The sequence below is a fragment of the Takifugu rubripes genome, chromosome 3, assembly GCF_901000725.2.
Source record: "Takifugu rubripes chromosome 3, fTakRub1.2, whole genome shotgun sequence".
Taxonomy (NCBI): domain Eukaryota; kingdom Metazoa; phylum Chordata; class Actinopteri; order Tetraodontiformes; family Tetraodontidae; genus Takifugu; species Takifugu rubripes.
In genome coordinates, this window is record NC_042287.1 from 7,777,650 (window position 1) to 7,805,628 (window position 27,979).

General features: G+C 46.9%; 1 protein-coding gene across 3 annotated transcripts in view; it reads right to left on the reverse strand.

The window, feature by feature from the left end:
* Positions 1 to 27,979, reverse strand: part of LOC101061934 (thymocyte selection-associated high mobility group box protein TOX-like) — a 55,604-nt gene that overhangs the window by 18,968 nt on the left and 8,657 nt on the right. For 2 of the 3 annotated variants that reach the window (XM_011602368.2, XM_011602367.2), the window contains exons 2-3: positions 14,156 to 14,248; positions 7,003 to 7,062 (exon numbers count right to left, since the gene is read on the reverse strand). In XM_011602368.2, the coding sequence (XP_011600670.2) occupies positions 7,003 to 7,062; positions 14,156 to 14,248 (153 nt within the window). The remainder of the gene's footprint in view (positions 1 to 7,002; positions 7,063 to 14,155; positions 14,249 to 27,979) is intronic. The other variant, XM_011602369.2, reaches the window with a different exon arrangement.

The window sequence follows — 27,979 nt, forward strand, 5'->3', positions numbered from 1 at the left end:
GAGATAAGACGCAGGACAAGGACATCACAAGTTTAATATTTTCAAACAGGGATAAATAATTCATAAATACACTGTCTTTCAGCGCACGGAGGAGAGCGGATAAAAGAGAGAGGAGGTCAGAAAGAAAAGGCCAAATGTTGATTCGGCCTGCTCGGGCTAACCTTCACCCCCCCACACCCCCCACTCAGAGGTGAAATTTAAGCAAATCTGTCATCTTAATGGACAAGGACTGTGTAATCCTGAAGAATCTGCACATCACTTCTTTCTTATTTTCCCTCTGATGCTAAGACGTGATAGCAGAGGGGGTTCTCTTGTGCATCAGTTGTTTGACATCAAACTGCCAGACTGCTTTAACATTGCAGATGTGAGATATTGCTCCGAGGCGTATTGGCTATCGGCAGAGATAAAGGTTCTTTGATGGGACACAACCCACAGGGGACAGTGTTGCTTTTTCTTTACATATGAGGCCCTGGTTTACAAAACATGTATGTTCTGTTCGAGCTTCACTTTTTATTATTATTTTTTAAAAAAGGTGAAAAGCCAAGTCCCGTTTTCTTTCTTTAAAAGCAACCACTGAGCCGCAGGTAAATGCACAGAATGAATGCAACGCGTGTGTGAAAACAAATGCCCTTCTAGGTGAACCTGAGCCATCAGCGTGACCTCGGCAACGCTCTCTCCAAAGCACGATGTAACCGCTAATCTGGCGGGGATTAGCGTATAAACTCGACGTTGTGTGGTGCTGCTGGCGGAGCACGTTTAATCATGCTCGGAAGAACCTCGGTACGTCATCACGTACGCCGACGCTAACGGCGCGCTGCTCAACGACACAAGAGCGTTTAGAGCTTAAAGAGTTTAAACCAGAGGAGGCAGCAAAGCTTCTGTTGTTCGCATCTTCAACAGCAGAACCCGACAGTAGAACGCAGGAGTTGAATTCCACGGAAACATACATCTCTTTTGCATAAACGGGCTCTATAACTTTGAATGGGTGTCCTATTAAAAGTCATTCAGCCATATGCTGCTGGATGACGAGAATAAAGAGATGACAGAGCGGCTCGCTGTGGTGACAAACACCAGCTGGCCGTGCATATAGATCACGTTCTTCACGTTCTAGACGGCTGCTGCTGCAGCCGTGGATCTGGAGCGCGTCTTGAAGGTTCACCTTCAAACATCACGACAGTCAGAAAGCAGCTGGGAGCGACCGTCGTAGTGGTGGTCTGCCGGGTCCGTGAAGGCCACCTGACCCGCAACACGGCTGACGATCTACAGGACGGACCTGGAAGAGGGGGGTGATGGTGGACTCGGGGTGGTTTGGACTGTCGCCCAGCTCCAGTCGATGAGGGAGCAGTGAGCTAAACCTCTTCCAAGGTAAATTACGCCGGTAAATTCTCTTAAAAAAATCACACTGTAAATCAGCCTTTTGCTGTCATTTCAATACCAAAACAGTTTCTTTGTCTTCCATCTGACAGATCTAAGAAGGTCTTTTTTTATTAGAAACCATCGTATATATACGTAAAACATGTCGTCTCATAGTCAACTGAACCGCCCCCCCCACCCCAAGGGAGCTCAGAAGCCCCGGTAATCATGTACGGCACAATCGCCGGCCCGTAATCCCCTTTATTTTTATTTTCATGATGTCACTCTCTTTAAGCCCCCTTACTTTATGAGACGCAAACGCAGCGGGGGGGTGGGGCAGGGGAGGGGAGGGGTGAAAACAAATGATGTGGATCCCTCATTGTTCTTTCTCTATGCCCTCATTCCAGTCAGGGTAATAAGAGAACATTGTGATTTACTGTCAGTGAAGCGCAAGAGTGCATCAGAGAGAATCCAGTGCAGCGGGGCTATTAAAATAGATTTAACTTCCCACTGTATTAGGCCAGATGTCTGCACTTCTATTATATTTCAATCAGCCGTGACCTTGGTCTCCATATGATGAGGAAGATCACCGAGTGGGGGGAGGGACAAAAATACACACAGAAAACCAGTAGAAATATCAAACTGCTTAGTCCCGCTAAATCCATCGTTCTGCATATAAAGAGGGGAGGGGGGGGGGCGGGGGGTGGAGCGGCTGGGACTGAAATAGCCTTGGTTTCAAGTTCTCTTAAAAGACTCCATGAATCACTGAGTGCACTCTCACTGCTGATAACTTGCTCTTATTTATTATTTTATTTCCTCCCCATTCCCATCAATGTGCTGTAGTTCAAGGAGGCAGTTTTTTCCACCGGCAGGAATCATTTTAGCTCTTCAAACCCCCCCACCCTCTGTCATCTAACACGCTCAGAACCGAGGAGACGCCCCTGAACACGCGTTACTTCTGTGGTCGGTCTTTTTTTTTTTTTCCAGAGGAGATCCCTCGTTGGGCTCCACGAACGCTGAGCGGGGGTCAGATCTTTCAGAGGCTGATGGTAATTGGAGTTATTGGCTGCCGCTCACTGACCTACATAAAGAACTACAAATCCCCGGTCAGGTCAGGGGCCTTGGAGCATGTGCGCGGACGTTAGCGCGCCCCCGACGAGGATCCTGAGAACAGGAATTCATGTCTTCGAATTTAAACAAGCGCTTCATTGGCAACAACCTTGCCGGCGGCTCCGTTCGGCCTTAAAGAGGGAGCCAAAAGTGTTCTTGTCTCATGTGTACCCCCCCATGAACTTTTTTCTTTTTTCAAACAGGGGGAAGGATGCAAGGATAGAGGAGGGAACCACGGGGGACGAAGCGGAACGCTGTGAAGTGAGGAAGAGCTCTGCGGTTGTGGCGGGATGGGGGGGTGGGTGGGGGTAAAGGTGCAATGTGAGTCACCGTTAAGTAATGGTGCCTTTTCACATCAGCATCGCCCACATTGCGTGTGCGGTGCCAGGGAGCACTCAGGTGGGAGCGCTGGAACGAGAGAAAGAAGGGGCGATGTTACCACATGGGGTCAGCGAGCTGGGATCCAAATGAAAATAATCATATAATAATGAGATGGAAAAAAGGAGTCAAATCAGCAGAGATGACTTGTTTCCTGGCTAGTGTTTTACCTTAGGCTATGCTAACTGGCTCCAACTTTAACTTAAGTTGTCCAGTCAACATGATTTTAGACATTCCTGCCTTTATAATCTAGCTTGTGTTTATAGTCGGATGACTTACAAATTGCTACTTTTATTAGCGGTGAAGCTACATTCAGGTTAGCTTAGCTGAATGACAAGAAGCAGTCGTGGTTCCTTTAGTTGATTATCCGTATATTTAGCTTCTGGTAGCTGCTATAAGAGCTTTAATTCCTGGGTCAATGGTCATTTTAACTAATGTGTTGAAACTTTATAAATGACAAAATAATGAAAAAACAAGTGTGTCTATTTTTGTATGACTTACTCTAACTGTGTAATAAGGAAGTAACTAACTAATACGCTAATAACTAAGATGTAATCTACTTAGTTCAGCTAAGGCTGGAAGGGAGGACTACACATATTTAGAGATCAGTCATGTGGGTGAAAACCCCGGAAAAAGTAGAAGAAAAAAGAGAACGCGGCAGAGTGACACAGTTAAGAAGTACACAATAATAAACGGACAGGGCAAAATGGGAAGGGGGGGTCTCTCAGAGCATCTCGTGAGGCTTCTATGCTAATCTCCTCCGTTAGCCGCTGCTCTTTCGTAGACATTCGGATCAATAGAAATGGCTGAGACACAGAGAACACTGGAGGCGCGTGGTCTGAACCATGCTGCCCCTAACGGGTCGGCCTCCGAGCTTCCGCTCCTGCACAAGAACAAAGTAAAACGTGAGAGGAAGAGATCTGCAATGTTACTGTCCCACTTCCTGCCACCAACTGGTTTTCTCTTTCAAGCTTCTCTAACCAGCCTTTGGTCTCTTGCTTTGCCTCAAACGTATACGTCCATATGCTGCAGACTGATTCCAGGGCAGGGACGTGCTCGTCCACGTGCAATAAACAGAATACATGGAGGTACAATGGCTGGCGGGAGTTTCTGGATTTTGGCTCGGCCGCAATGATTCTTCCGGCCTTATCGCAGGACTGCAGGATCACACGTGCACGTGAATGGTAGCATGAGAATCAGATGGAACTGCATTAGTCTCATCTGAATTTACACTCGGGCCGGGCCGATGCTTCTGCCTACACTGCTTTTTCCTGACATGGAGGCCAGAACTTTCCTCAGACGGTGGACTTTTGGTACGAGCGCACACAGGCGAAAGGCCTAAAACGGTCATTCATAGTGAGATGTTTACTCTTTAATTCTGCAAAGTGACTTCATATTAGCTTTGTTTGCAGGCGTGGGTGCACAATTTCAAACAACCGGACCCAAACAGACCAAAACATCAACGTGGGGGGCCACATGGAAACCATCAATACCAGTAAAAAGTCTGGGAGCTCCATATGTGCAGCCCGTATGAATATCTAATTAAAAAAAACACGCAATATTTAACGTCTTGAAAACATCAGGTCTGAATGGACAGACTGTGTCTGGGTGTACAGTAAACTACTGCTTCCAAGCTGCTCCTTATTAGTGGTTTTCTCTCTTTAAAAAAAAAATAAAAAAGCTCAGAGATGTATGTGTAATGCAATCTGCTGCCTCGGCGTGAGTGCTGTGGAGGACTCGGACTCAAAGACACAAAGGAGGTCCTGTTCTGGCCCGTTTCACAGTCACACGTCATGCAAAAGGCGGCGGCTCGCACCTCAGCGGTGTGAGCGTGCATCGCGGCGTCGTGTTACGGACTGTTTGGCCACCGAGAGAGCGTTAGCCTTTAGCATCTTCACGATGCCGGCAAAGTGACCACAGTGTGTTCTTTTATAAAGACAGCTAAGTGATGCTAACATCACACTGGGCTTTATTGGAGTAACCCCCCCCCCCATTTAAAACTGGTGCAGAAAACGTTTCCATATTTGGACCTCCACTTTGTCTCATTATCTTCAAACGTGAGCGCCGTCACCTAATACATACAATTCAGCTCAATTAAGAAACAATCACAGGCGCAGTGTGAGGCCGCGTTGATGAATTTTGTATGAGACGTAAAGAAAACGCATGCACGCATTCCTCAGATGTGGCGGCTTTGAAGATGGTTATGAAATGAACCGCTTCCATCTCTGAGGCAGGTTAGCTGTAGCGAGTTTCTGGCCTGTGTCCCATTAATGCCCATTATTATCACGGACAAGGAACGCTGCATCAAAGGACATTATGAGACAATGTGTACAAGCTGACTGTAAAATGCTGCTCTGTAAAAATCAGCGCTAATGGGTAGCAACGGATGGCTACATTGAGGTTAAACAGCCTTTCAGCTTTAAAACAACACAGCAGACCGCAGAGCGTCTTTAGAGCCAAAACTATTTAATAAAAAAAGGCCCAATGAGCGATCGCTCCAGAAGTGGTGAGTAAAGCTTCTATTTGACAGCGCCGACGGAGCGTCAACCGCAGCTGACATGTTTTGAAAAGCCCAAAGTGCCTTAGCTGCTAAGAAGCTGTTTGTTGACCCTACAGAGCAAACCTGCAGCGCGCGGCCGTGATGGACACACGACCGCTGCGGCAGCGCGGCTACAAAGCCGGACACTCATCCCGTTTATCCCAAACCCGTGAACCCAAGCAAAGTGACATAATTAGGGCAGATCAGTGACGGTGGCTAATGACAATGGGCCTGGCAGTCTGTGGCGTCTTTTAGGGCTCCTCATTAGGGGTCAGGGAGTCTGGACATCAAAGGAACGGTGGGGAAAGGTCACACACGTTCGAGCGCTAATGGGCAAAAACACAGCGTGTTGGCCACGAAATGGTGATTTCCGTTCACATTTTGGGGATCTAAAAGGATATTGTTTTAGGAAATAATTTAATAAGCGATCCTTCCTGGTCATGATGTCATTGGAGTGAAACAATGTGTCAACTTGTCCACAGAATGACAGAATGTGTCACTTACACACGCATATTTATGCTAGTGTGTGTGTGTAAGTGTGTGCGTGTATAAGTGTGTGTGTGTTTGTGTGTGTCTCGCTCTCAGCCTTCTGGCCTCGTCCTGTGACTCCTCTCCAGAATCTGGTGCTAATTGACTGGGAGCTTCCAGCTCACAGCATTTAGTCAGAACTCGAGGGCCTCGGCGCTGGATCGGCAAATGCCGGGGCTCCAAACTGTGCCATATGTCCAACCATGTGTTCTCACCACGCAGCTCAGAGCGCTCAGCGGCGCGCCTGTCTGCCTCTGTGACAGTGTGACAGTGGGGTTAAACGATCCCGCAACGGTGGAAGCATTTATTTGTGAGCGACCTGTTTAACGTTGTAACAACTCCGCTGGACTTGATGGCGTAATCCCTCTAATGTAAAAGATATATAGTATGCTACATATGCTAATGTGCTTTGGATGAAAGGGCACATGTTGTGCTGTGGTTTATGGGGAATTAAGGGCTTTTTTTCCCCCCACTAAGCACAAGAGGCCGAACATCATGGATGCGTTCTCATGAAGCTAGATGCCCAATCAACAAGATCAAAGCATCAAACTTCTTTTTTAATATTTCAGCTGAAAACAAGGATTCCGCTGAGTGCAAATCTGTTGTTTATCTGAATGTCGATGCTGTCCCAGAAAAAAGAAATGTATTTAGCGCACATTGTGAGAATGATCTTAGCGAACTGCTAACTTAAATGTGTAAATTTGTTTGTTTTTGTTTAGGTCGGCGTGAAATATTTAAAAAAATCTTGCCGGTTTGCCACAATGTATCACTTTTGCATTATAAACTATTTATTTAACGCTCTATTTTTAAACAAAAGTGTCTACAAACCACTGGAGTCACAGGAGCCACCAGAGTTCTGGACACACCTAGATTTAAAAGGTACCTGAATCATACAGTTCAACGCTCTGCGACACTCAGCCAGCAAAATCTAAGAAATAAATTATTTTTCCCGACAGCTAAAAAGTGATTCACCACTTAAATCCCCCTATTTTTCTTTTATTTTCAGCTGCAGCACCGGACCTCTTTGCCCTCCGGGTTAGCAGACATTTATCTGTACTCGTCTACAAGCGTTGGTGTGAACAGGCTGTGCTTACCTGGGCCGGAGTCCGAAACTCTTGGTTGCTGTCATTCATGTACATGTTGTCACCATCAAACTGTGGACGGAAACAGAGAGCAGAATTAAACTATCTGCAACATTAAAGGAGGTGTGAGGGGAAATAATGGGGGGAGGCTGGGAGGGGTGGCGGAGGGGGGAACGCTCTTTACGGGTGGCCTGAACTGGGAGACTAATGACTTTGTCACTTTGGTTAAACCTCGTGGTGGCGTGGCAGCGTGGGTAATTACTGCTCGTAAGTGGGGCGGTAATTAGGCTGCACGAGCACAGTGATGAGAGACAGGCTTTTCCCGCTGGGCTCTCTTCTGTGTTTGTGTGTGTGTGTGTGTGTGTGCGTGTGTGTGAGGCCTTGCGGTGTCTCAAGGATTAATCGGGCATTGAAAGATCACTTGCTGCAGGTGCCAAAACACGCTTTGACACTGGGTTATGACTCATGTAACAACAAATGACCCCTGACACCCTCGTGTGCGATGGGAAACGACTCCAGGTCACCGGTTGAGCTTGGGATGCGGCTCTCCGTTTGCTCGCCTTCGGCTGACGCCAACCCCCCCTCCTCCAAAAATGTGCTGTGTTTTGACTCCGGCGAAAACAAAACAAGGTGCTCCGGTCCACCCAGAGAGGGTCCCTTACACAGCGAGGCCAAAAGGGATTTAGGACCGTCTGAGATGTCCTCCTCATTATTTCAGATCACTCCAACTTTAGCTAGAAAGCAACAAGCAGGCAACAGTGAAAAACTCCCTTTTAACAGGGAGAAACCTTGAGCAGGACCAGGAAGATATGGGCACCCTCCTGCTGATGGAGGACAATACGCAGACGCTGGAAAATAAATGTGCCTGATGAATATGGCTGCCCGATCGTGCTCAGAAACAACGCTAACTGAGCAGCCTAAAGGAAATGGACAGAATTCCTGAGGGGGGTGAAATCTAATATCCACACTCCCAGACAGGAAAAAGCAGAAGCGGCAAATGGCGAGAAAGAGAAATTACTGTAAATTATGGGAGGAAAAAGGCTAAGGGAGCGTGCGGCCGCCTTGGGGCGACGCACGGTTAACGATGCATATCATGGACGCCCTTGTGAGGATTCGCGTGGTTATCCTAATGATTGCATTTACATTCAGCCGCAGACGCCAGAACCAAACCGAGACTGTTCACACCTCACATGATTAACGTGGAAGCCCCGCGCGCGCGCCTGCAAACAAGCCAAACCCAACGCCGGGCTAATTGCGCAACGCTCCACGCTGGAGGTGCAGTAATTTATTTAACGGAGCGTGGCGGCGTCTGTCACCTGACAGCCAGAAGTGACTGGCACTCACTCAGTGGGCCCGAGTGATGTTGACCTTGGTGACACATCTACAATAAACTCTCCTCTCTGCTCACACGAAAGCCTCTTGTCTTCGCTTAGCCGAGCAATTTCATTTCACAGAAATCCTCTTTTGATTTCGCCGCTGATGTAAAGCCATTTAGAGACTACTCTCCGGTAAAAGAGGAGCCCTTCGTGAAGGAGGGACGACTTTTGTCCTGTTTTGCCAACACGAATTTTTAATGACGCAGATTCAGATTAACTGTCACCTGTAGGTCATCGCACGCAGGCCAGAGGGGATTTTAATAGAGTTTTGTTCGGACCTAAACTTAAAAGTGAAGAAGCGAGGCAGGCCTCAAGGTTCTGCCTATAAATCTGGGGGAAAGGTCATTTCATTCTACAAAGTCACATGGTTGACCATCGAGTCGAGTGCGGGGCGATGCCGCGTGCAGGTCGACCATCTTTGGTTCCAAGTCTCAAACGCTGCGTTGAAGCTCCCAACAGCACAGCACGGCTGCAAAGGTCAGCCATTTTGTGCTTCAACATGGCTCCCTCTACAGTATGGCGCAACACCCCCCCACCCACCCCCACCCCAGTTTTACCTTCCCTCATTCTCCCACTTAAAATGCCAATTTCTCCTCCTGCTCGGTGCTACCCGCTCTGCCATGACTCCACATTTACAGCACACATCATCTTTCCCTGTTCTTCCCCTTCCATCCTGCTCCATCTTCCACTTCGCTCCCTGGCTCATTTTTCTCTGCCCCTTCCCTTCCATCTCCCTTCATGCCCCCCCCCCTCCATGTTCTCAATCCTCCTCTCTCCCTCTCCTTCTTTGCCGGGCCCTGGCATCACTTCCTCATCGGCAGCCTAATTGGGCATTCTGCCTGAGACAAGGGCCTCATTAAGCAGTAATTACACACATGTTGTTTTCGGCAAACATCTCTATTTGGATTGCTTTGCATGGTAATTGTTCAGCAGGGACCGCTGCTCGCAATGTTTCCCTCCGTGACACATGTGGTGCTGGGAGAGAGGAATAAATATGTGCAGAAGAGCGATAGAGAGCAGGGGGAAGAGAGAGGAATAATAAAAGGCAGTGGAAGAGAGACAAATAAAAAAAGAATGCGCAGATAAGAGGGAAAGATGAGGAGAGTAAGGGGGGGGGGGACTAAAGGAATGGAGGCAATGAATGAAAAAAGACAATGAATAAACGAGCCCAGGCAGGAGGAAAATGAGGTGGGGAAGAAACAGGAAGGAGGAAAGAGGATGAGGGAAGAGAAGGGAGAGTGAGGGACAGAAGGAGCCGCAGAAGTGGGTCAGAAACGAGGTGCTATCGCAGACAAAGACGAGGGGTTCAAGAAATAATGAAGCCGCGAGGTAGAAGCAATGCTAACTAGCACGCGCGAGGAAAACGCAGAATATTTACGCTAATGGTGCGCCGCCATGGCGGAACCTTTTCATCTCGGTTAACTGTGGAAGCCAAATTACAGACTTCTGCCAGGGATTGATTGTGATTGATGGACGGTTGCTACGAGCTCATCATAGAGCCTCTGAGGCAACATCTGGTTTTGAAGAGGTGGGGTGGGTGGGTGAGTGGGCGGCGGGGTGGGGGATGAAAGGCTGTTGTGCCCGTGTAATGCCACAACTTTCCAGTCATTAGAGAAAAAAAAACAAATGTGAGATTTTAAAAGATAGCTTCCTTTAAAAGTAAGCAAAACAATATCAACAATAGTCGGATAAAGCGGAATCAACCACAAATATGATCGAGTTGTTTGAGATTTTTTTCAAAAGAATGTCAGAGAGGGCGTCGCCGGCGCTGGAAAATGTGCTTACAGCAATGTCTCGCCACGGAAAAAGACTTTATCATGCCTGCAGATCAGCATTTTAACTTTATAAAGTGTAAACAGTCAGATTTTCTTCCTTTGCTGCAAGACATGATGGCAAATTGCAATAGACGAAACTCTGTTTCGACCGGCAGGAGTGTTTAGATTGTGCGTATACGCTCGGGCATTAATAATAAAACACCCTCTGGAAGTGGCCATGCTCTTACTTCCCCTTTATTAACCATTTCAGCTACATTTGGAACCATTTTTAACCTTCTGACTAACCATTAAATCCAGAGTAAATAGCAAAAAAAAAATGAACCGGTTTATGTTCCGTACCGGAGAACCCCGTGAAAAAAACTTTCAGAACTTTTTTTCAATCCTTAAAAGAATCTATGAGCAGAAAAGTACAATACTTGTGACTCTAAAAGCCCCTGCCGGTGAGGCAAGTCTCTAAAAATAATCCTCTCACCGAGCGGAATTAATAAGCCCAGAACAGTACACAGCCATTCTGGGAAGAAAACGGGGTGTGGTGGTGGTGGAGGTGGTGGTGGAGGTAGGCCTGGGTGGGGTGGGCTCATGCAATATGTATGCCTGTTTGAACATTCCTCTCCCTCATCCTCCCCCTCTTTAGTTCTTCTGCGTCTCGCTCCCCCGTCCTCTGTTCAATTAAGACCTGACGAACCCGGGCAGTGACGTTCTGCTGAATCTCGATGCTGCCTCGACCCGGAACCAGCTGGTTCAACGTTTAGTTGAAAGGCTGGAAGGTGGACGGCCGGAGGGACAGACGGACAGAAGGCGCGCGCGTGTGCGACCAAGAAGAAAAGAGGGTATTGTAGAATACACAGCTATTATGTGAGCGATACAGAGGAACTACAGGAACACAAGTAATGTTGCGCCACACCCTGAGTGAACAATAAACACACACCAGGCCCATAGAAAAGAGCAGCCCGCAGCCATGGCGACACACGCTCTGCTGCCGTTAGATAAGGGAAACGGGGCCTCTTCCTTGGTGTAAGAGTTTGACCTCCCCTTACCCGACACACGCCCAAACACACTGGGCGCGGGCGGTCCCGTCGTCCAGACCCTTCGTCTTATGCATCCTCAGCTTTAACCACTCCGTCCTTTATTGTCGTATGCAGACCTCTGACCACGCGTTCCCCCAGGAAATAAGTATCGATGAGGCGCGTGCAGCGCAGTTGGGTTTGGAAGGAATTCTGCTTGGAATTAGCTGGCCTGGTGCTATTCTGGGAAGTGCTTAATTAGAGGAATTGGACATGAGTCCCTGCCAGGGAATTTCCTCAAATGACTGCTTGAAGAGTGTTAAAAGTCGGCATTCTCTCTTTAGGTTCTTGTGTCGGAGAAATGTTTCGCTTCACTGTCAACAACAATGCAATCCATCAGCTTAAGACTAATGAGCTCGTCTCTGCTGGCTGGGATTAGGTGTGAAGCGTTCCGCAGCCAAACAACACACACACGGCGCCGTTCCCATCAGGAACGCACAGAAAAATATACCCCGCCCCCCCTCCCCGCACAACACATGACGTGTGTTCCAAACCGCTTCCGGCTCTGAGTGATGTGTAAAAATAAAGAAGCAGGCCGACTTTCTGTTGCGCTGGAGCGACCGCATAACAGCAGCAACAGTCAACACCAAAGATGGGAGGGGAGATAAAGGAGAGGCCCCTGCTCGTGTGTGTGTGTGTGCGCACGCGCGTGTGTGTGTGTGTGGAGGGGGGGAGCCAGGTGGGGTGGTGTGTGGTTAAGTTTCCATTGTGAATTCTCTGTTCACAACAGGATAAAAATCTTAACGGTGATGGGCACAGACGATAACCGACACTCTTCTGACAGCAATCACAGCCCTCAGTATTTTTAGCATCCAGACGCTCTTATTGTGAGCTCACAGTGCAGCCGTGATCATGGCGCTGCATGAGTGTACAGTACCAAAAGGTTTAAAAATGTGGAAGAAACATGAGACGGCCCCAGTGAACAGGCGGTGGAAGGGAACGCTGCTGTGACTTCTTGGTAAAAAGTATTTGCAAGGCCAAAAAGAGAAGGTTTATGCAGCGTAATGGAACGACTCCAAGAAATGCTATGTGTACATTAAAAAGTAAGTAACATTGGTCCAAATGAAGGGGGTTGCTTGGTAACCGATGGCTGTCACAGACATGAATCTGCTGCCTTAATATAAGCTTGAAATGTCGTCCTTCGGCCAACGTAGGGTTTAATAACAATGCTACTAAACATTGATGCTCAGCTGCTTTTATTGCTTTTCTTTTTTTGATTGTAACTGGATGATAAGTTAGACCATCTATGGAAGCTCTGACAAACTCAGACAAAGTTCTGGAACCTGTGACACAATAAAAGACAGTTCAAAATAATAGGAATAAATTTAGGGTTTTGCTGTTCACATGACTAACAAAGATTTTGGTGGATGCAGGCTGATTGTGGGGCTTTCGAAATTTGCTTTATTTAAGTCCTCACTATGTCTTCATTCTTTCTCAAAATCAACGGCGACGTCTGATGGAAAACTGGCAGAAAGTCGACAGTTTAGGAGAGCGTCTGGAGCAGCGGCGCACATTTATATCACAACAAACTTTTGGAATTGAGAAGGAAAAGTGGATGTGAGTTCAGTGCTAAACGAGGTCGGCATATAAAAACCTGAGAGCTGGCGTTCCCAGGTGGATCCTGGATTAGAGGATTCTAAAGGAAAAACAAAAAAACCATCCCAGAGGCCTTCCTCATTCTGCTGGGGTGGCCTTCAGCAGTCCGCCTGTAACCAACGCTGGGATGCCAACTTAGCAACGCCTGCAATTAGCAGCCCTCCCCAGCAGGAGCAGCAGCGAGTCAGGCAACAACAAAGCCGCTGTAAGCAGCTCTCCCACGGATCGACCTGACACACACGCCACCTGGTCAACTTTGAGGAAGTACGCGATGGGTTGGTCTGCATGTGTGTGCGTGCGTGTGTGTGTGTGTGTGCGCGCGTGTGTGTGCCGAGAAAAACGTTTGTCTGTACAGTAAACGTGCCTTAAGACAGGTTGCAGAGCAAGGCACTTTGGAGTAAACAATGATGAGAGCAGATAAAGGGCAGAGTGAATGTCACATCAGCCCGGCCCTTTGCCTCTGCTCACCGCAGCATCAGATAACTGCAGCAAGAAGGGGAAAAAAACCAACTCTGGTTTCCTCTAGCATATAATTGGTTATCGTATTGTGATCTTCTGCTCTCAGAATCAAGTACAAAAGTGCAAAGGTAGAAGAACAGAAAGTTTTTGCAGCAACTAAAATTAATCATTATAAGCACAGGAAACATTTTTATAGTATTGTTTTTATAGTATCTATCAATCTTTTACACTTAGCATAATTCTTACAGTTGTTAACGTTGTGGTTGAGGCAGCGAGAGGTTGGGTTTCAAAAGGAAATGATAATAGAATAAATGTGAAGGTTAAAAAAAATCAGCTGATATTGGAAAAAAGATGAGAAATGGAAAAGAAGCAACAGAAAAAGTTGATACATCTGATTTGCCATGTGTGAAGTATTTCTTCTAAAGAAATGTTGCATTTAAGGCTGTAGAAAAGATGAGGAGGGGTCAATGTGAAGAAGCTCGAGAGGCTTGTTTGGAACAACTGAACATATGAACTTTAAAAGAGTGAAAGCCGATGGAGGGTTTATTTCTTTATCTATTATCAGACTGCAACAAGCAGTTTTATGTCTGGATTCTATCAAGCTTTTAAAACCTTCTATCCTTTTCTTTATATTCAAAAGTATCAAATTATTAATGGAAACAACATGCAGCTCAAGAGTATTTAAGCATATTGTAAAATTAAATTCCTTTTAGTATGCCTTGGTTTCTTGATTAAAACTTTAAAAAAGAGACCATTTTCTGTTATCAGCAACGCACCGCTCATTAAATAAACCAGTGGGCCTGGATCAGGACCCTGAGGTCCCTCTTTTTAAATGAAATTTTAAGGGTGAGAGATGAGGGTGACGCCAGTCAGGGGCTTTGCTACTGTATCTCACCACAGCAATGGGCAGTCTTTTCCTAGCTGGATTGATGCCTGCAGGGGGCGCAGTGTGGAGCCTAACCCCTCGTTCACCCACACTGTAGCGGGCCTGTGGTTAGAGAGAGACAGCAGGGAGAGAAAGAGGAGAGACAGAAACGACAAAAGTGGGGAAGAAATCAAGATGGCAGGACTTTAGTTTTACGGGGTTCAACCAGGGCAAAAGGAACATGTCAATCCCAAACCCACCGCCTCCCTCCTAAATGCCCCGTCATCTGCTTCCCCCCCCCACGCCCCCACGCCCAGCACGCGTGCACAAGGGGAGGAGTGGCAACATGAAACTTACACGGCGAGGTGAAGAATGGAGGTTAATGAGCTGACATGAGCCCCGAACACGCCTCCTCCCTGTGCCCACCTCCCTTGTCTCTTACACACATTAAGCACATACGCGAGGGGGGGTGGGCTGGGGACCAGCGCTGAGTCAGTGGTCTGGAGACTAAAGGGTGCATCTAGAGCGCACCATCTCCCGAGACAAGCAAATAAAAATGACCCCGTCCACGGTTCAGTCACACGAGCCACCCGGTGACTCTGGATCATGTTTGTTCGAAGCATAAAACAAAAACTATTGCGTAGCGCCACCTGCTGTTACAGGGACAACCCCGGCCACCGCTGACAGTATTTCGTCCCGGAGATGAAAAGCTGATCCTTTTATTCCAGCGGTAAACATCTCGCAATTTATTCTGTGGACATCTGTCCTCGAGTGCAGACCACAGACCGTGGGCTGAACCCACTGCTCATTTATCCTGCAGACAATGCTGTGAGGTTTTCAGATGTCCAATTTGTTTGGCGGTGAGTGGGGGTGAAAAGATGTTTAATTAAAAAAAAAACCTCAGCTGCATCACAGGAAAACCAGAGTGTAAAGGTGACAACACAGAGAGTTGTATTATATTGTTGTATAATATTAGCACATTTAAATTTGTCCGATGGTTCAAGGTAAACTGTTTATTAGCCTTGCAGACTGCTGCTGGAAGATCTATGGATAAAACAGTGTTATTCATAGTACTAACAAGCCTCAGACCCGGTTGGAAGCTCAGTTACCCCCTCCCCCCAACCCCCTGCTGCATGGGGACAAGTGGTGACACAGTTAGCATTGCTGTCTTCATGCTAGGTTATCTGCAAGTTAACTAAGTCCCCTGTGCCCAGTCTCTTGGCCCTCAGATGAAGGGTTAGAATCAAGGTCAAGGTGACCGAACCCACACCTGTGCATATTCTCTCTTCATTTAGAAGAAAATAAATAAAATAAATAAATAAAAACAATGGTGCAAGTGGAAAAACAGCAAACCTGCACGACGTGCAGCACAGTGCTGACATACTTCACATGTCTCAATCAGGTAAATAAGCATTAACACAGAGTAAAAGCCTGTTACACTAAATAACCAGTCCCAGAAGCCACAACAGAATTAATCTTGCAGGAGCGGAATATTTTTCAAAGCTCGAAAATAACAGCAGATAAATTGCTAATCGTCGGCGGCCGTTGTGAATCTTTCGAGTGAGTAATTTGAGGAAAGGCTTGTGCATTTTTAATATTCTAAACTGGAAAGCCCTTAAAACACAAACTCCATAAAATAATAACAGACATTTCACCTTAGCACTATCCGAGCTGCTCAATTATTTACCGCTAATGAATCGCCTTGGGCGCAATTCTTCTCAAGCACAATATCAACCATCCCAGCGAGGCCAAATCAGCCCGCTCAAATACTTAAATACATTTATTCCATTATGCTCACTGTCCCTGATCTAAAATAGACAAGACTGTAAAAGCTTTTTTTTTTCTTGTTTCTGTTTCTTGTGCTCTAAAGCAGCCTTCAGAAGACGAGAAAATCCTCCTGACATCAACTGATTCACTGGAGAAGGAAATCACTGGCTGTGTTCCTCACTTTCCTACGTTTGCGCATCGTCGGCATAGAAGCGAGATATAATGGGATGGTTTTTGTTATTCTAACGCTACTGCAGGACACATCAAGGACAGCAGAATGGAAATTAGCAGGAGGTTTTTGAAGCAATGCAAACACTGAGATACAGCATGACTACAGCCCACTTTTAAGTTAATACTTACTTCATATATACATTTGCCAGCAAAAGTGACGGAATAATAGTGCAACACATTTTTCTGCCATTTTGATCAAACCACATATTACTGTTTTGACAAAAATCCCTCCTGGGCCCAGCTCAGTGCCATGCGGTACTCCATTTTTGTTATCAACCCACCAACAAACTGACACAAATTGTGATTTCTTGGGCATATTTAACGTGTACAAAATGCACAAACAAACATGGAAAGAGAAATATAAAGTTGCTGTAGTTCTGTAATCCGGGGCATCGCCCCTTAGCACGCGCGCGCATTTATGAATGCGCATAACTTATATGTCCTTCCGCATCGAGACCAGCATCGAGCCTTGTTTGGGTGATGGACATTTTTACCAGCGCTCACTCAGACGCATTGTTTTGGGCTTAAAAAGCTTGACGCAATCTGGATACAATCATCCGTCTTCAGCCGTAACTGCGGCACAGAGAAATTTCTGCGCTAAGGATCGTGTTTTCCTAGACAGCTGGTGGTTGTAAAGTCCTATCAGGGACTAAAAAAGCAGGGAGGGAGGGAGACTTTGAAAGAAAACATATACTATTTTCATTTCGACTGCTTTAGGGATTAAGGCTTGGGGGCTCTGGTAGGAAAAAAATGCATTAAAATAGTCCACAATTTGCATGTTTTATCTCACAAAGGAGGATCTCATAGGCCCACATACAAACCAACCCCCATTCCCCTCCCCCCACCCTTCTCCTCACGCCCTCTCTCCCCTCCCCTCCCCCATTCAGGGCGAGTACACACAAGATACACATATACACACTATCATCATTAAAACACACACACGGGCACGCACGCACACATACACGCACACACACACACGCACACACACACACACGCTCAAGATCAACCTGCTGCCATCTGCTCTACGTGCTCTCTACAATCCTCACAGAATACATTATTCACTTCACTACAATACATCACATCACATTCCCTCAATGTCACAGCCTTGTGTTGGAGAGAGGGAGGGGGTGGGGGTGGGGGTGGGGGGAGGAAATGACGCACATCAATGATGAAGAGAGAAAAAGCAGAGAATCAGAGAAATTTCGCCCTTTACGGGTGCACCCAGAGAATAAGCTAAGGTGAAACAAGGTTGTCGGGAAAACTTGTCATGATGACGGACAGTTGGGGCGAGCGGGGGAGGGGGGCACTGACACCAGCCACGCATCTTACCGCGCGGTTTTAAACTGGACCCGTTTCGGTGTCTCCTGGCGTTGGGTGACACCCTCATGGACGCCTGACGCGCGGCGGCTGCAACAGCAGCACTTTAAAAAATGTCCGTCGACTCAACTTTGTCCACTTTGAAGGGGACGGAAAGTTGCCTCGCGGGCTGTACAGGAGGGTATTTAGCAGCTGAATAAATGTTTCAAGAGCTGGCAACGAGAAACACAGCTAAAAGGACAACATGTGTGTGTGTACACGCACGCTCATACCCGTGTGTGTGTGTGTGTGTGTGTGTGTGTGTGGCCATTGTGCGGCGATGACAGAGCAGAGGGAGGGAACAGCTGGCAGGCCTATACTTGACTATGCGCTGACCTGCTTTGCATTCACCTGTTATTCAGCCGAACCTAATGTTTCCACAGAGACGCTCTCAGCCTCTCTGTCCGGAGCAGCTCTTTCCCCAACTCAGCTAACCACACGTAATTAAGATTTTTTTATTGTTATTTTTTTTATTTTGATGATTGAGGTTTCGATGCTTGGAAAATAAAACAAAAGCGCCACCAAAAATGGGTGAAAATGTTGAAAAGTGCAACTTTAAATGGACCGTAAATGGAGCACCAGTTCAATAAACCCTTATCGTGCTGATTTTTATCCTCTTCAGGCTGTCAACAGGGTGCAGATGATCTCCTGACTGCAGGCAATTAACCTGAGAAAGCAGCATTTGCCTGTGTAAATACAGCTGTTGGATGAGAGGAAGTGTGGCTGCATCAAGCCCCCCCCCTCCTTTTTTTCCGCAGATGCTCTCCCCGTTCTCGTGTTTGGCCTACAACTGTGAGGGGTCACCGTCAGCCTTGTTCTCACCATCAGCCACGTGCACGCGTACGTGTGTGTGTGTGTGTAAATGGGAGAAGGGGGGGAGAAGCAGAGGTGTTTAATTGTGGAATATCCAAATGTCTGTGCATCTGAGTGGCTTTCCCACTGTGTGTGTGTGTGTGTGTGTGTGTGTGTGTGTGTGTGTGTGTGTGTTTCAGAGTATGTGTGTGTCTTGCTAGCTCAGTGCCAGGTCTCTCTAATGAGTCTGTCAGGCGCTGTTAGCGGCGGCGTGCACCCATGGCTCAGCGAACTCCTACAGACACACTGTGATTAGCCGGGCCAGCGGCGTGCCACCGGGCCGGATTAAACAGTCACCGCACCGCCAGGGAACACACACACACACACGCACACACACTCACACAGAGTACATTACAGTAACACATACACGCAACAGCTTCGTCACCATCGTCATCATCAGCCCGTTAGCCTGCTGCGTAACACACAGCCAAGTGCTGACTCTGCGCCTTTAGATTAACAGTGTAACACTGCTAAGGTGGCCAGCAGAGAAAAAATAAGGTTAATACCACATTCAGGTGTCCATCTATATTGAATTCCTCTCCTCCGCTAATCTCCAGCATCAGTCAGAATTAAGACCAGTCCTTCTGGCTCCGGCAGCTTTCAACATCTTCATTAAAGCGACATGATTTGCTAATTACAGGTAATTAGCCTTTAATGAGCTGCCCAGATGAGTGAACTGGAATACCCAGGAGGGCGAGGCCTGGGCAGGCGCCATTTTTCCATCCCACGAGGGCTGGATGCAGATCCGGACTGAGCCGTTAGAGCCCGAATGCTGGGAATAATTCAGGGGGATTCACGCAGGTCAAACTTTGATTTTTCCTTATGACAGGCGGCACATTTGAGGTTTTGGCCTAATATGAGTCTGAAGCAAGCAGTCATGGCCGTTAGTATAAATGTCTGCTATGCTGACAGAAATATCACGCGCCTCAACACCCCTTTTATTTATTTGATCTTTGTTTATTTGAAAGGGGACAGTACAATTTCATAAAACACATTCTTTTTTATGTCCAAACCAAGCTGTCCTTGTAATAATTATACCTAGTACAGTTACAAAGCTTTTTTTTACTTAAAAGAAACCCCTTAGAATACTACTGAATGCTCACTTAAGTCCTGTTTGAATTTTTCTTACATAAATGTATTCAGATTAATGTTTTTTAGGGCGCTCGCTGCCACAAGGGTTTGTTCTAGGACCTCTTTTGTTTAAGACTTAGTTGATGATCTATTTAATGTTTCCAAAAATCAGATTCTAGACATTTTTTGTCGAAATGAATTGAAAAATCTATAGATTCTGAGTAGGTGGAGCTCAGTTCGGGGAAATGAATGGCTCTGGCGTCGTTTAAATCAACTGTATTTGGGTGTCTTGAGCGTGCTCTAATTGACAAATTAGGGATTTTTTTAATAAAGAATATGAATATGTTAGGTTTGGTTGGTGGTTTAATATCCTCACTGTTGGAATGCTATTTACCAGCAATGTACTGAAGTTACTTTATAACAATTTCTAACCCAAATTACAGTCGCTGAAAGAAAGAAATGATTTTATTTTGCAGCCCAACATTGAATAACTTAGTTCGACCATCAACAGGGTGGCTCTAAACGACCTTCGGTGTGTGTTTGAGCAAATAAGGACCTCTCCAAGGTTAAATTAATGTTAACAGGTAGCCGATAGACTCCTGCAGCAGTTACCAGAAAATGGATGAATTAAGGTCATTTATACAGCTACTAAATCCAATCATAACGCTCCTTTTTCAAAAACATCGATTCTCGTGCCACCTGTTCTTGCTCAGCCGCCCCCTCTTTCAGGAATTATCTCTGCTCAGTGTTGTTCTGGTAAACTTTCTCCACATACAGAGCTGTTTTCTAGGAAATGAATTAATGGTTTTCCCTCTACAGCGCTGCTTCTTGTGGTCATCACATACTTTTCGTAGCCACCCACTTGAAAAAAAACCCCTCGCCTCCATTCTGTCATTATTTTAGGGGACCCAGATGTTTTCCCGCTGCAAATTTCCCTCGCTTTAACTTTTCCTCCCTTCTTCTTCTTCAGAGATTAAGGTAAAACTTAGAGTCGGCTGCAAATTGTGAGCTCAGCGGGATCAGCTTCAGCTTCAGGAAAAATTAAAAGCATTGTTTACTACAACAGGCTACCAAGTGTTTCACACACCGAGCGCGGCACCTCTAAATCTGCACCGACACCCACGACAAGGTTTTTGGCCTCAGTGGCTCAAGTATGGGCGGCGCTGCTCTGCTCTGAGGTTTGCAACATGCTGTAGGTGGCGATGGGACAAAGCTGGCAGCTGCCGGCGACGCTGGCCGTAAATTAGAAACAACGGAGGCCGATTCTCAGGGAAGGAATGAAGAAGAAACTAACGTCTAACATCAAGACAGAGTGAGGTTTCCAGTTTGGGCCCTGCAGCAGAAAGCCCCCGGCGCTGAGCATTGATGTTCCACCGTTGCTGACTCTCCTCTCGTGCGGCCTATATTTACCCTTCTCTGTGGCGTCTCGGGGTTTTCTTTGTCACCACGATGTTTCCTGTCACCGCTGTTACAGGTCTACAGTTGAACGATGCAATTGCTGCAAAGGTCCTGGCGCTGTCTCGCTAACCGCCTCGCTTGCTCTTTTGCTATTGTGTCTTCCTGTGGTAATGCTCCCTCCTTCATGAATAAACAGGCAATTTCCTCTATATATTTAACACAACGCATCGCAGAGGATGTCTCGGTTTTAAGTAAAATCAGCCTTTAATCACACCCGATTAGGGAAAAGCGTCTTGCCTTCGTCCAGGTCTCTGGGATTACGACGCTAACAGACGCTGCCCGTTGTTGACAATGTGTTAAGCTGATCTCCACACGACAGCCCATTCATTCTGTGCCCCGGAGCAGACCCCGCGCCGATCTTTGACCCCAGCCTCCCAAAGATATTCATCATGAAGCCATACGTCCCAACACAGTGCTCCCTCTTTCCTCTCGCAGAAATGTACAGTATGTGATGAACCGTGCCATGCTGCACAATGAAGTAATTGTGTTTCCGTCCCCAGAGGGGAAGTATGAGAGGTGGAGAAAATAGTAGCCAGGATGTGTTCTTCACAGGCTAATGAGAGGGCTCACTACTCTGCTACCAAGTGTCTCCGACAAAGGGACTTTAATGCCCAACTCCTCCACATTAAACATTCTCTCTGCGGAGCCAAATGGTATATTAGGCTTGTGTGTTTCAAGCCAACCAAAATTAGCTCCAGATGCAGGCGGGTGAGATTCTTTCATGAAAGAAAAACACACACGTGGACTTGAAATGATAAACAATAGAATGCCAATAGACTGGAGGAGGTTAAATGTCCACTTTGCGGCGCGGCTCTCCTCCGGCGTGACGCACAGTGCCGCTTTTGTTCTGCCGCTCGCTGCTTATGTTACAGTACAGCGCTAATGCACACAGATCAATAGCATACTTTCCATTTCAACACATGCCTGCTGATGTGCAGGACGCACAGTTGGAATTGATCCTGGCCTGTCAACGCAAAGTTTTAGCGCTGTGCGTCTTCCCGCTGCAAAAATAAACGGCGTTTATTTATTTCTTTATACGAGCTGAAAGCTTTGTAGCTTATTCTCAACGGTGCGTTCACAGTGTCAAAGCCTGTTGTGGCTGAAAAGCATCAGTGCTGCTCCTGATGGCGGCAGGCAGAGACAGAGAAAAGAGAGAAAAAACGCTAAATACATTTATATTAGCGCACGCTGCTAAGTTCTTGTCATGACCTGCGGAGCGAAAATACAGAAAAAGTTCCATAAGATACTGACAAAATGAAAACGTGTAAAAAAAACAACACAAAAAACCCCAAACCAGCACTTGCTTTGTTACTTCACACTATGTACAAAATCAATTTCCTCCCCCCCAAACAGGATGTCCACAACACGCTCTCGCGTCCGCGGCTGAAAGGTGCAAAAACACCAAGCGCGTTTCAGCATGTAAAAACCAGTCAGTCGCCACTTAAATCAACGAAAAGGTTGCAAACACAGCCTCCAACAGGTCATTGTGTCCCACTGGCTGACTGATCGGAAACATTTGGCTGCTTGAAAAATAAAGAAATGGCTTCTGTTTGCGAAAGAACGGTAGAAATATTCATATATTCAATATAAAGTAATTAAATCTGTCTGCGAGGACCTCTGATCCTCCCTCGGTGCCGATGTCTCTGGATGTATGCTTGTTCAAGGATGAAAAACAACAGCAGGAATAATCAGAACATGTTCCCCCCCCAGCTAAAATCATATACAGTGCGAGTCTGAAAAGATGTACTGTAGGTGGAAACTCTTTAAATTTTAGCGAGGCTCTCGGCCCACACAATAGAGTAGGTGCTTCTGAGACCCAGACCAAAATGTTCCGAGCGATTACAACAATAAAAAACCGTCTCCCTGCTTCGATGAACCACACCGACGGCCTCCGAGAGGCAGAGATGGAAAAAGAGAAAGAGCGGGAGGAAGTGCGGCTAATCTCATTACCTTGTCTTCTTGGCATGAGAGAATATTCATCTCTCTGTAGCGACTGACAGGAGGGTGAGGACGCGGGTGTGGGGGGGGCATTTAATCGCACTTCCCACCATTTCATTTTCCATGTAATTAAATCAGTTAAATTTTATAAAAACATGTAAACTCTGTCAGTGTCTTTGAGCCATTTGCATTTTTAATCAGGCCAGATTAATTCTAATGAGCAAAGCTGGGCTAAGGCGATGACAGAGCGGGCCTTTTGTCTGTCTGTCACACTCGTTTAATTCCGTCATTATGCTCCGTATCCTATTAAGATAATTGCCTTTTTATTCTCAACCAACAACTAGCAAAGGGTATTAAGTAATAATCTGTGACTAGTGCACTTTTAGCCCCGGTGGAGGAGAAAGTTGGCCACCTTGAACGCAACACCGTCGGAAAACAGCCAGCTGACCTGCAGCGAAACAGAAAAACGACTGTGAGGAAGCTGCACGCTGCAAACGCAAACACCTCAGATGGAGGAAATGGGTATCGCTGACTTAAAAGAGCAGAGACGGCGAACGCATCTGATGCGCTCGACCATTTCCTGTTGCCTTGCACGAAGACAAATGTTCTCACCGAGCCATTTAATTGAAAGGTCCTGCAAAAGAGTTTTTTTTTTAAATAAAGAAAAAAAGTTGCCAACAGCTTGCACGCAGGGGAAACTGAGCAGCACTAAAAAGAGATGTTGATGCTGTAAATAAATAGACAAAAGGGAGTGAGATAATCTAACAGCTCCGTCTTTGACTACGGGACAAATGAGAGGCAGCATAGCTCCTCAGCTCCATCCAGGGAGGTCGAAATAAACCAAACATCCTCCTGGCCTCTGACAAAGTGAGTGGTGCCTCTGCAAAAATAAGACTGTGCATCTATTCCCAGACTGCAGCTTCATTATCACCATAATGTAATAAGCTTTATTAAGACCGGGCTCGTTACTTTTACCCGATGGTTCTTCAGAGTGAACAAAAAAAGGGACGACAACGGGAGCGACCTGATGCCGAGAGGCGGCGTGGAGAAGGATCAACCGTCTGCCTCCGGGACTTTTCTACCCTAACAAGCAGGAATGCAGTTTAAACTGGGACGATAAAAAGTGAAGTCCGACCGAAACGCGGCCCAATTTTCTCTTATCGCAGCGCGACGTAAACACGGACGGGAGCGTCAGCCCGGACACGGCGAGGAGCGTCCCGCGATGACTTGTCCTTAGAGTTGAATCACAGAGGCAAAAGGAAGCAGAATGTGCCGAGCTCAGCACGCGCGAGGAGCTGCTGCTCACGACCGAGCAAAACTTGGAAATGGTGATGATGAGATCCGCTGAATCATGAGTGTGATGAGAGGAGGGTAGCTAGTTGCCAACACCTTCTGTCTGCCCTTGTTAGCAAGTAACCAAACATGCTAAAGGATCTATTTTTAGGGATAAAGGGACTCTACCTTCAGGATGCTGAAAGTAAAATTCTGCATCACAACGGTTTTGAAATAAAAGGGTTTGATTGATACGTTTGCACGTGTAACAGGGCAGTTGCACGTTGGAGGTGGGAACTTTCTGACTGAGCAACTAGTGTTTTGTGTCAAGAACAGTTTACACACTTTTAGAAAGTGATCCGTGACACATCTCGTGCACCTGCTTTCACGTGTTTTGCAAACTTGCTAAATCGCGACCCAGATGCTCAGCGCAGCGAACCGTGTTATTTTCGTCTGAACTGGCCCTTTAATCCCATTACACCCATTAAGTGAACGCAAGCCAATCAATTCATAAAGAAAATCCAGGATGGGAAGGAATTTAAGGATTTGCTGGGAAAAAAAAATACAACCTAAAAAAACTCCTACAACATCAAATTTTAAATGTAAATACATATCCAGGAGCAATATAGCTGTAAAAACACGCAATCCAGGCAACAGAGGGGCGTAGATTTACATTTCTAAACATACTATGGACGGTCTTTTTGACTGATATGTTTGTTTTTAGTGTGATATTTGCTTGAGGATCAGAGGTCCAGCGGTCCTGGGAATGGTTGTCTTTATTGTTCAGAAACCACCAGTGCATACTTAAGTCTATCTGATGTGACTCAGGCAGAAATGTTTACAGATGACGTCCAGTGTTTAACTTTGGCTCCGGTTACATTTGCTCGCGTCCGCCGCGCTCTTCGTTGGGCTGGAACGACTTGGACTCTTTCGGCAACATGCGAGCAGCAGATGATCGTGATAACGGCGGCGGAGGTGTCCTCTGTGTTTAGTCCTGGGAGACATTTTTCACTTACTGTCATTTTACTGTGTCGTAGTTCATAAGTGCACACAAAAGCCCAGACTGTACTGTAAACAAAGGCAGGAAAGCAGCGTGTGGGGGGGGGTCACCCTGTTTTAAAACACAATCGGACCTTTAATGTTCGATCTCTTACCCACAGTCGCCTCGCTCTTGTTCTTAACTCTAAAATTAGCGCCGAGAGCCGCCTGCGCTGATTCCTTTTCGCAGGTACGGCCCCATTGTTTTAAGTCATGTCAGAGAAAACGCGCATTTCTTCGCCGGAGGCGATTCTTTTTCTCCTTCGGCCAAAGACAAATGCAAAGAAAGTGTCCGACCTCTCGCGCTCTCCACGCGCGCCCGCTGGTGTTTTGTCTAAGTCAAACGTGTCCCCTCCCCGCACAGCCGTCTCGCACTCCCACACGCCAGCGTCACATTTAGCACTCTGAGGACAAGATTTAACAAACCTGCGCATTTCATGGACCTTCCCGACGTGTGCTGTCGATTCTGCTCACTACTTTTCTGGAAAGAGGACATAATAAGTTCCCTCTTGAGTCCACACACGGTGGGAGTTACTATGGGGACGTGGGAGCTGCTGTGTTCTCAGCGGCGCTGGGGCCTGCTTCATTGTGCTGAGAGACAACAGCTGTCTTTACCTTTGGCAGGCAAACAGGCTCATTAAGGGCGGCCATGTTTGTTTTTGGTGCCCGATACCTAGCCCTGAGCAAACACTGCCATATCTCCTCTCCGCAGCCTGCGCAGCCTCCACGTTTCCTTCCCCGGTGAGGGGGTGGGGAGGTGGGGGGGGGGCTGGCACGCTTGGACTTAAAGAATGTATGCTTAATTGAGAAATTCAGGGGTGAGCTGATGAAACAAGGCCGAGATGCCGGGAATACGGATTCTGCCTCGTATCACGTCTTGCGGTATGTGACCCTGAAGTGAAAAGGATTCCTTTGTTGGTCCGGCCTCAGACGTCACCAAGACATCGTTATTTGGTTGGGAAGAGTGGGGGGGGGAGCAGCATTCTTATTTTTCTCCCCCCTCCCCTTGGTGACAAAGCAGGTTGAATCTGTAACGCTCGGGCAAAAAACTCCATCTAAACAGGGAAATGTCATTCCATTACAGCCGATGACGAGCGCGGCGGCGCTTTAACCCAGGAGGCACCCGCCGTCATTTACACAAAACAGCACAAGTGTCGGGTTTCCGCCCTCTCACGCACATACAGAAGTGCAGTAGTCTTCCCAAAAGTACAGTCGCTTATTGGATTTCATCCCTTTTCGGCATTTGTCAGGCGCAGAGTCACAAACCATTCTGGAATGAGTTCTTAATGTGGAGTAATGAGGCTGTCACGGCGAAGCAGTCTCTGCTTGTTTGAATTTGACTCATGTCGTAGATTCAATTAAATCAGCTGAAGTCGAGCTGGCCCCGGGCCACGTCGGTAATGGGTGACCTCATTCAAACAATGCTCTGACATATTGAAACAATAAGAGGAAGGGCCTTGAGCCAGCCGCGAAAGCAAACTCCACTCACGAGCGATAAGGTAGAAAAATTAAGATTCCCCGACGCCAAAGTGTTTGAAACGCTGGCGAAGTCGCGCGTCTTGTGCGACGCTGACGCGCTTTTTTGTTGGTTTTTTAAAAAAAAAAAGAAGTCTTTTTTTGGCTCCGAAGTTGTTGTTTGCGTAGCGCCTCTTCGGATAAGTGGTGCCCAGTGCGTGTGTGTATGTGGGCGCCTATGTGTGTGTGGTTAATACCAAATGGAGTGCAATAATACACACACTGTAACGCAAACACGGCTGAAGCAATCACTCACGGTGAAGATAAACAGACGCGGCCGATGCACTGAAACACATGTGCTGCGTGACCTTTGACCCCTGCTTCCTTTGCTTGCAATAATTGAAAACAAAATTGCTCGCGCTGCACAGATAAGAGCACCTCACCATTTTAAATACAGCTGGCCCGCTTCTTCTTCTTCATGGTTTACTTGTCCTCAGAAGTCTAAACTGATTTATTTGAATGTTGAAATGGCTGGAATCTAAATCCTGACACAAACACACCCGAGGCTATGTAAACAACCTTTCCCGTTCCAGTCTGCAGCCGCGCTCTCCCAGCAATAACTGCAGCGGCGAAGGGTAAACGCACCTCTCGCTGTCGGAGGAATCGCCTCTGCCCAGCACTTATTAGGAGGAGGGGGCACCGGCTGGGCTAAAGGCCCATCCTCACCCCAATCAATGCTTCTGTCACTCCTCCCAGAGCTCCAAACTCCACGTTTGTCGTGCGCGAACTCACCTTTCGCTAAGTCAGGTGGAACCAGAGTGCTGGACTTTTTGAAGGAAACGAGGTAACAGAACGGGAGGCAACATCGGGCTTGACTCATTTTCGCTTGTCTGTTCAACACTCACAGTAAACACACTCACACACACACATACACACACACACACACACACACACTCTCTATCGAGTAAATGCATCTCATTAGACAGCGTTCCCTCTGGCCCTTATTCCATTAGAAATTAAAACTTGGGACAATTAGCAGCAAATTGGTCTCAGCTCATGGCTCCTAGATGACTTAATTAGAGACGCGCCTGAAACGTGTGAGGCAGTGCCGCGCCGGAGCAGACGGTGAGTACCTGCAGTGGCGGTCGCATGTGAACATCTGCTCCGATGACTCCATTTCTTGGGACGTGCCATTTTTTTGGTCACCGCCGACCTGTTAGCTGGTACCTATTGTCACTTCCTGGAGTGCACAGGTGATTAGAATTGTGTTGAGGGGAGCTACTTATAGGTGTGTTTACTCAAAGCGGTGCAGTTTGGATCAGCTCAACATTGTATAATACATCTTCGTTTCTGTGGCCTCGACCTGGAAAAGTACTAAAATAACAGTCTGTGTGTGTCGCACCTTTGGGACAGCAT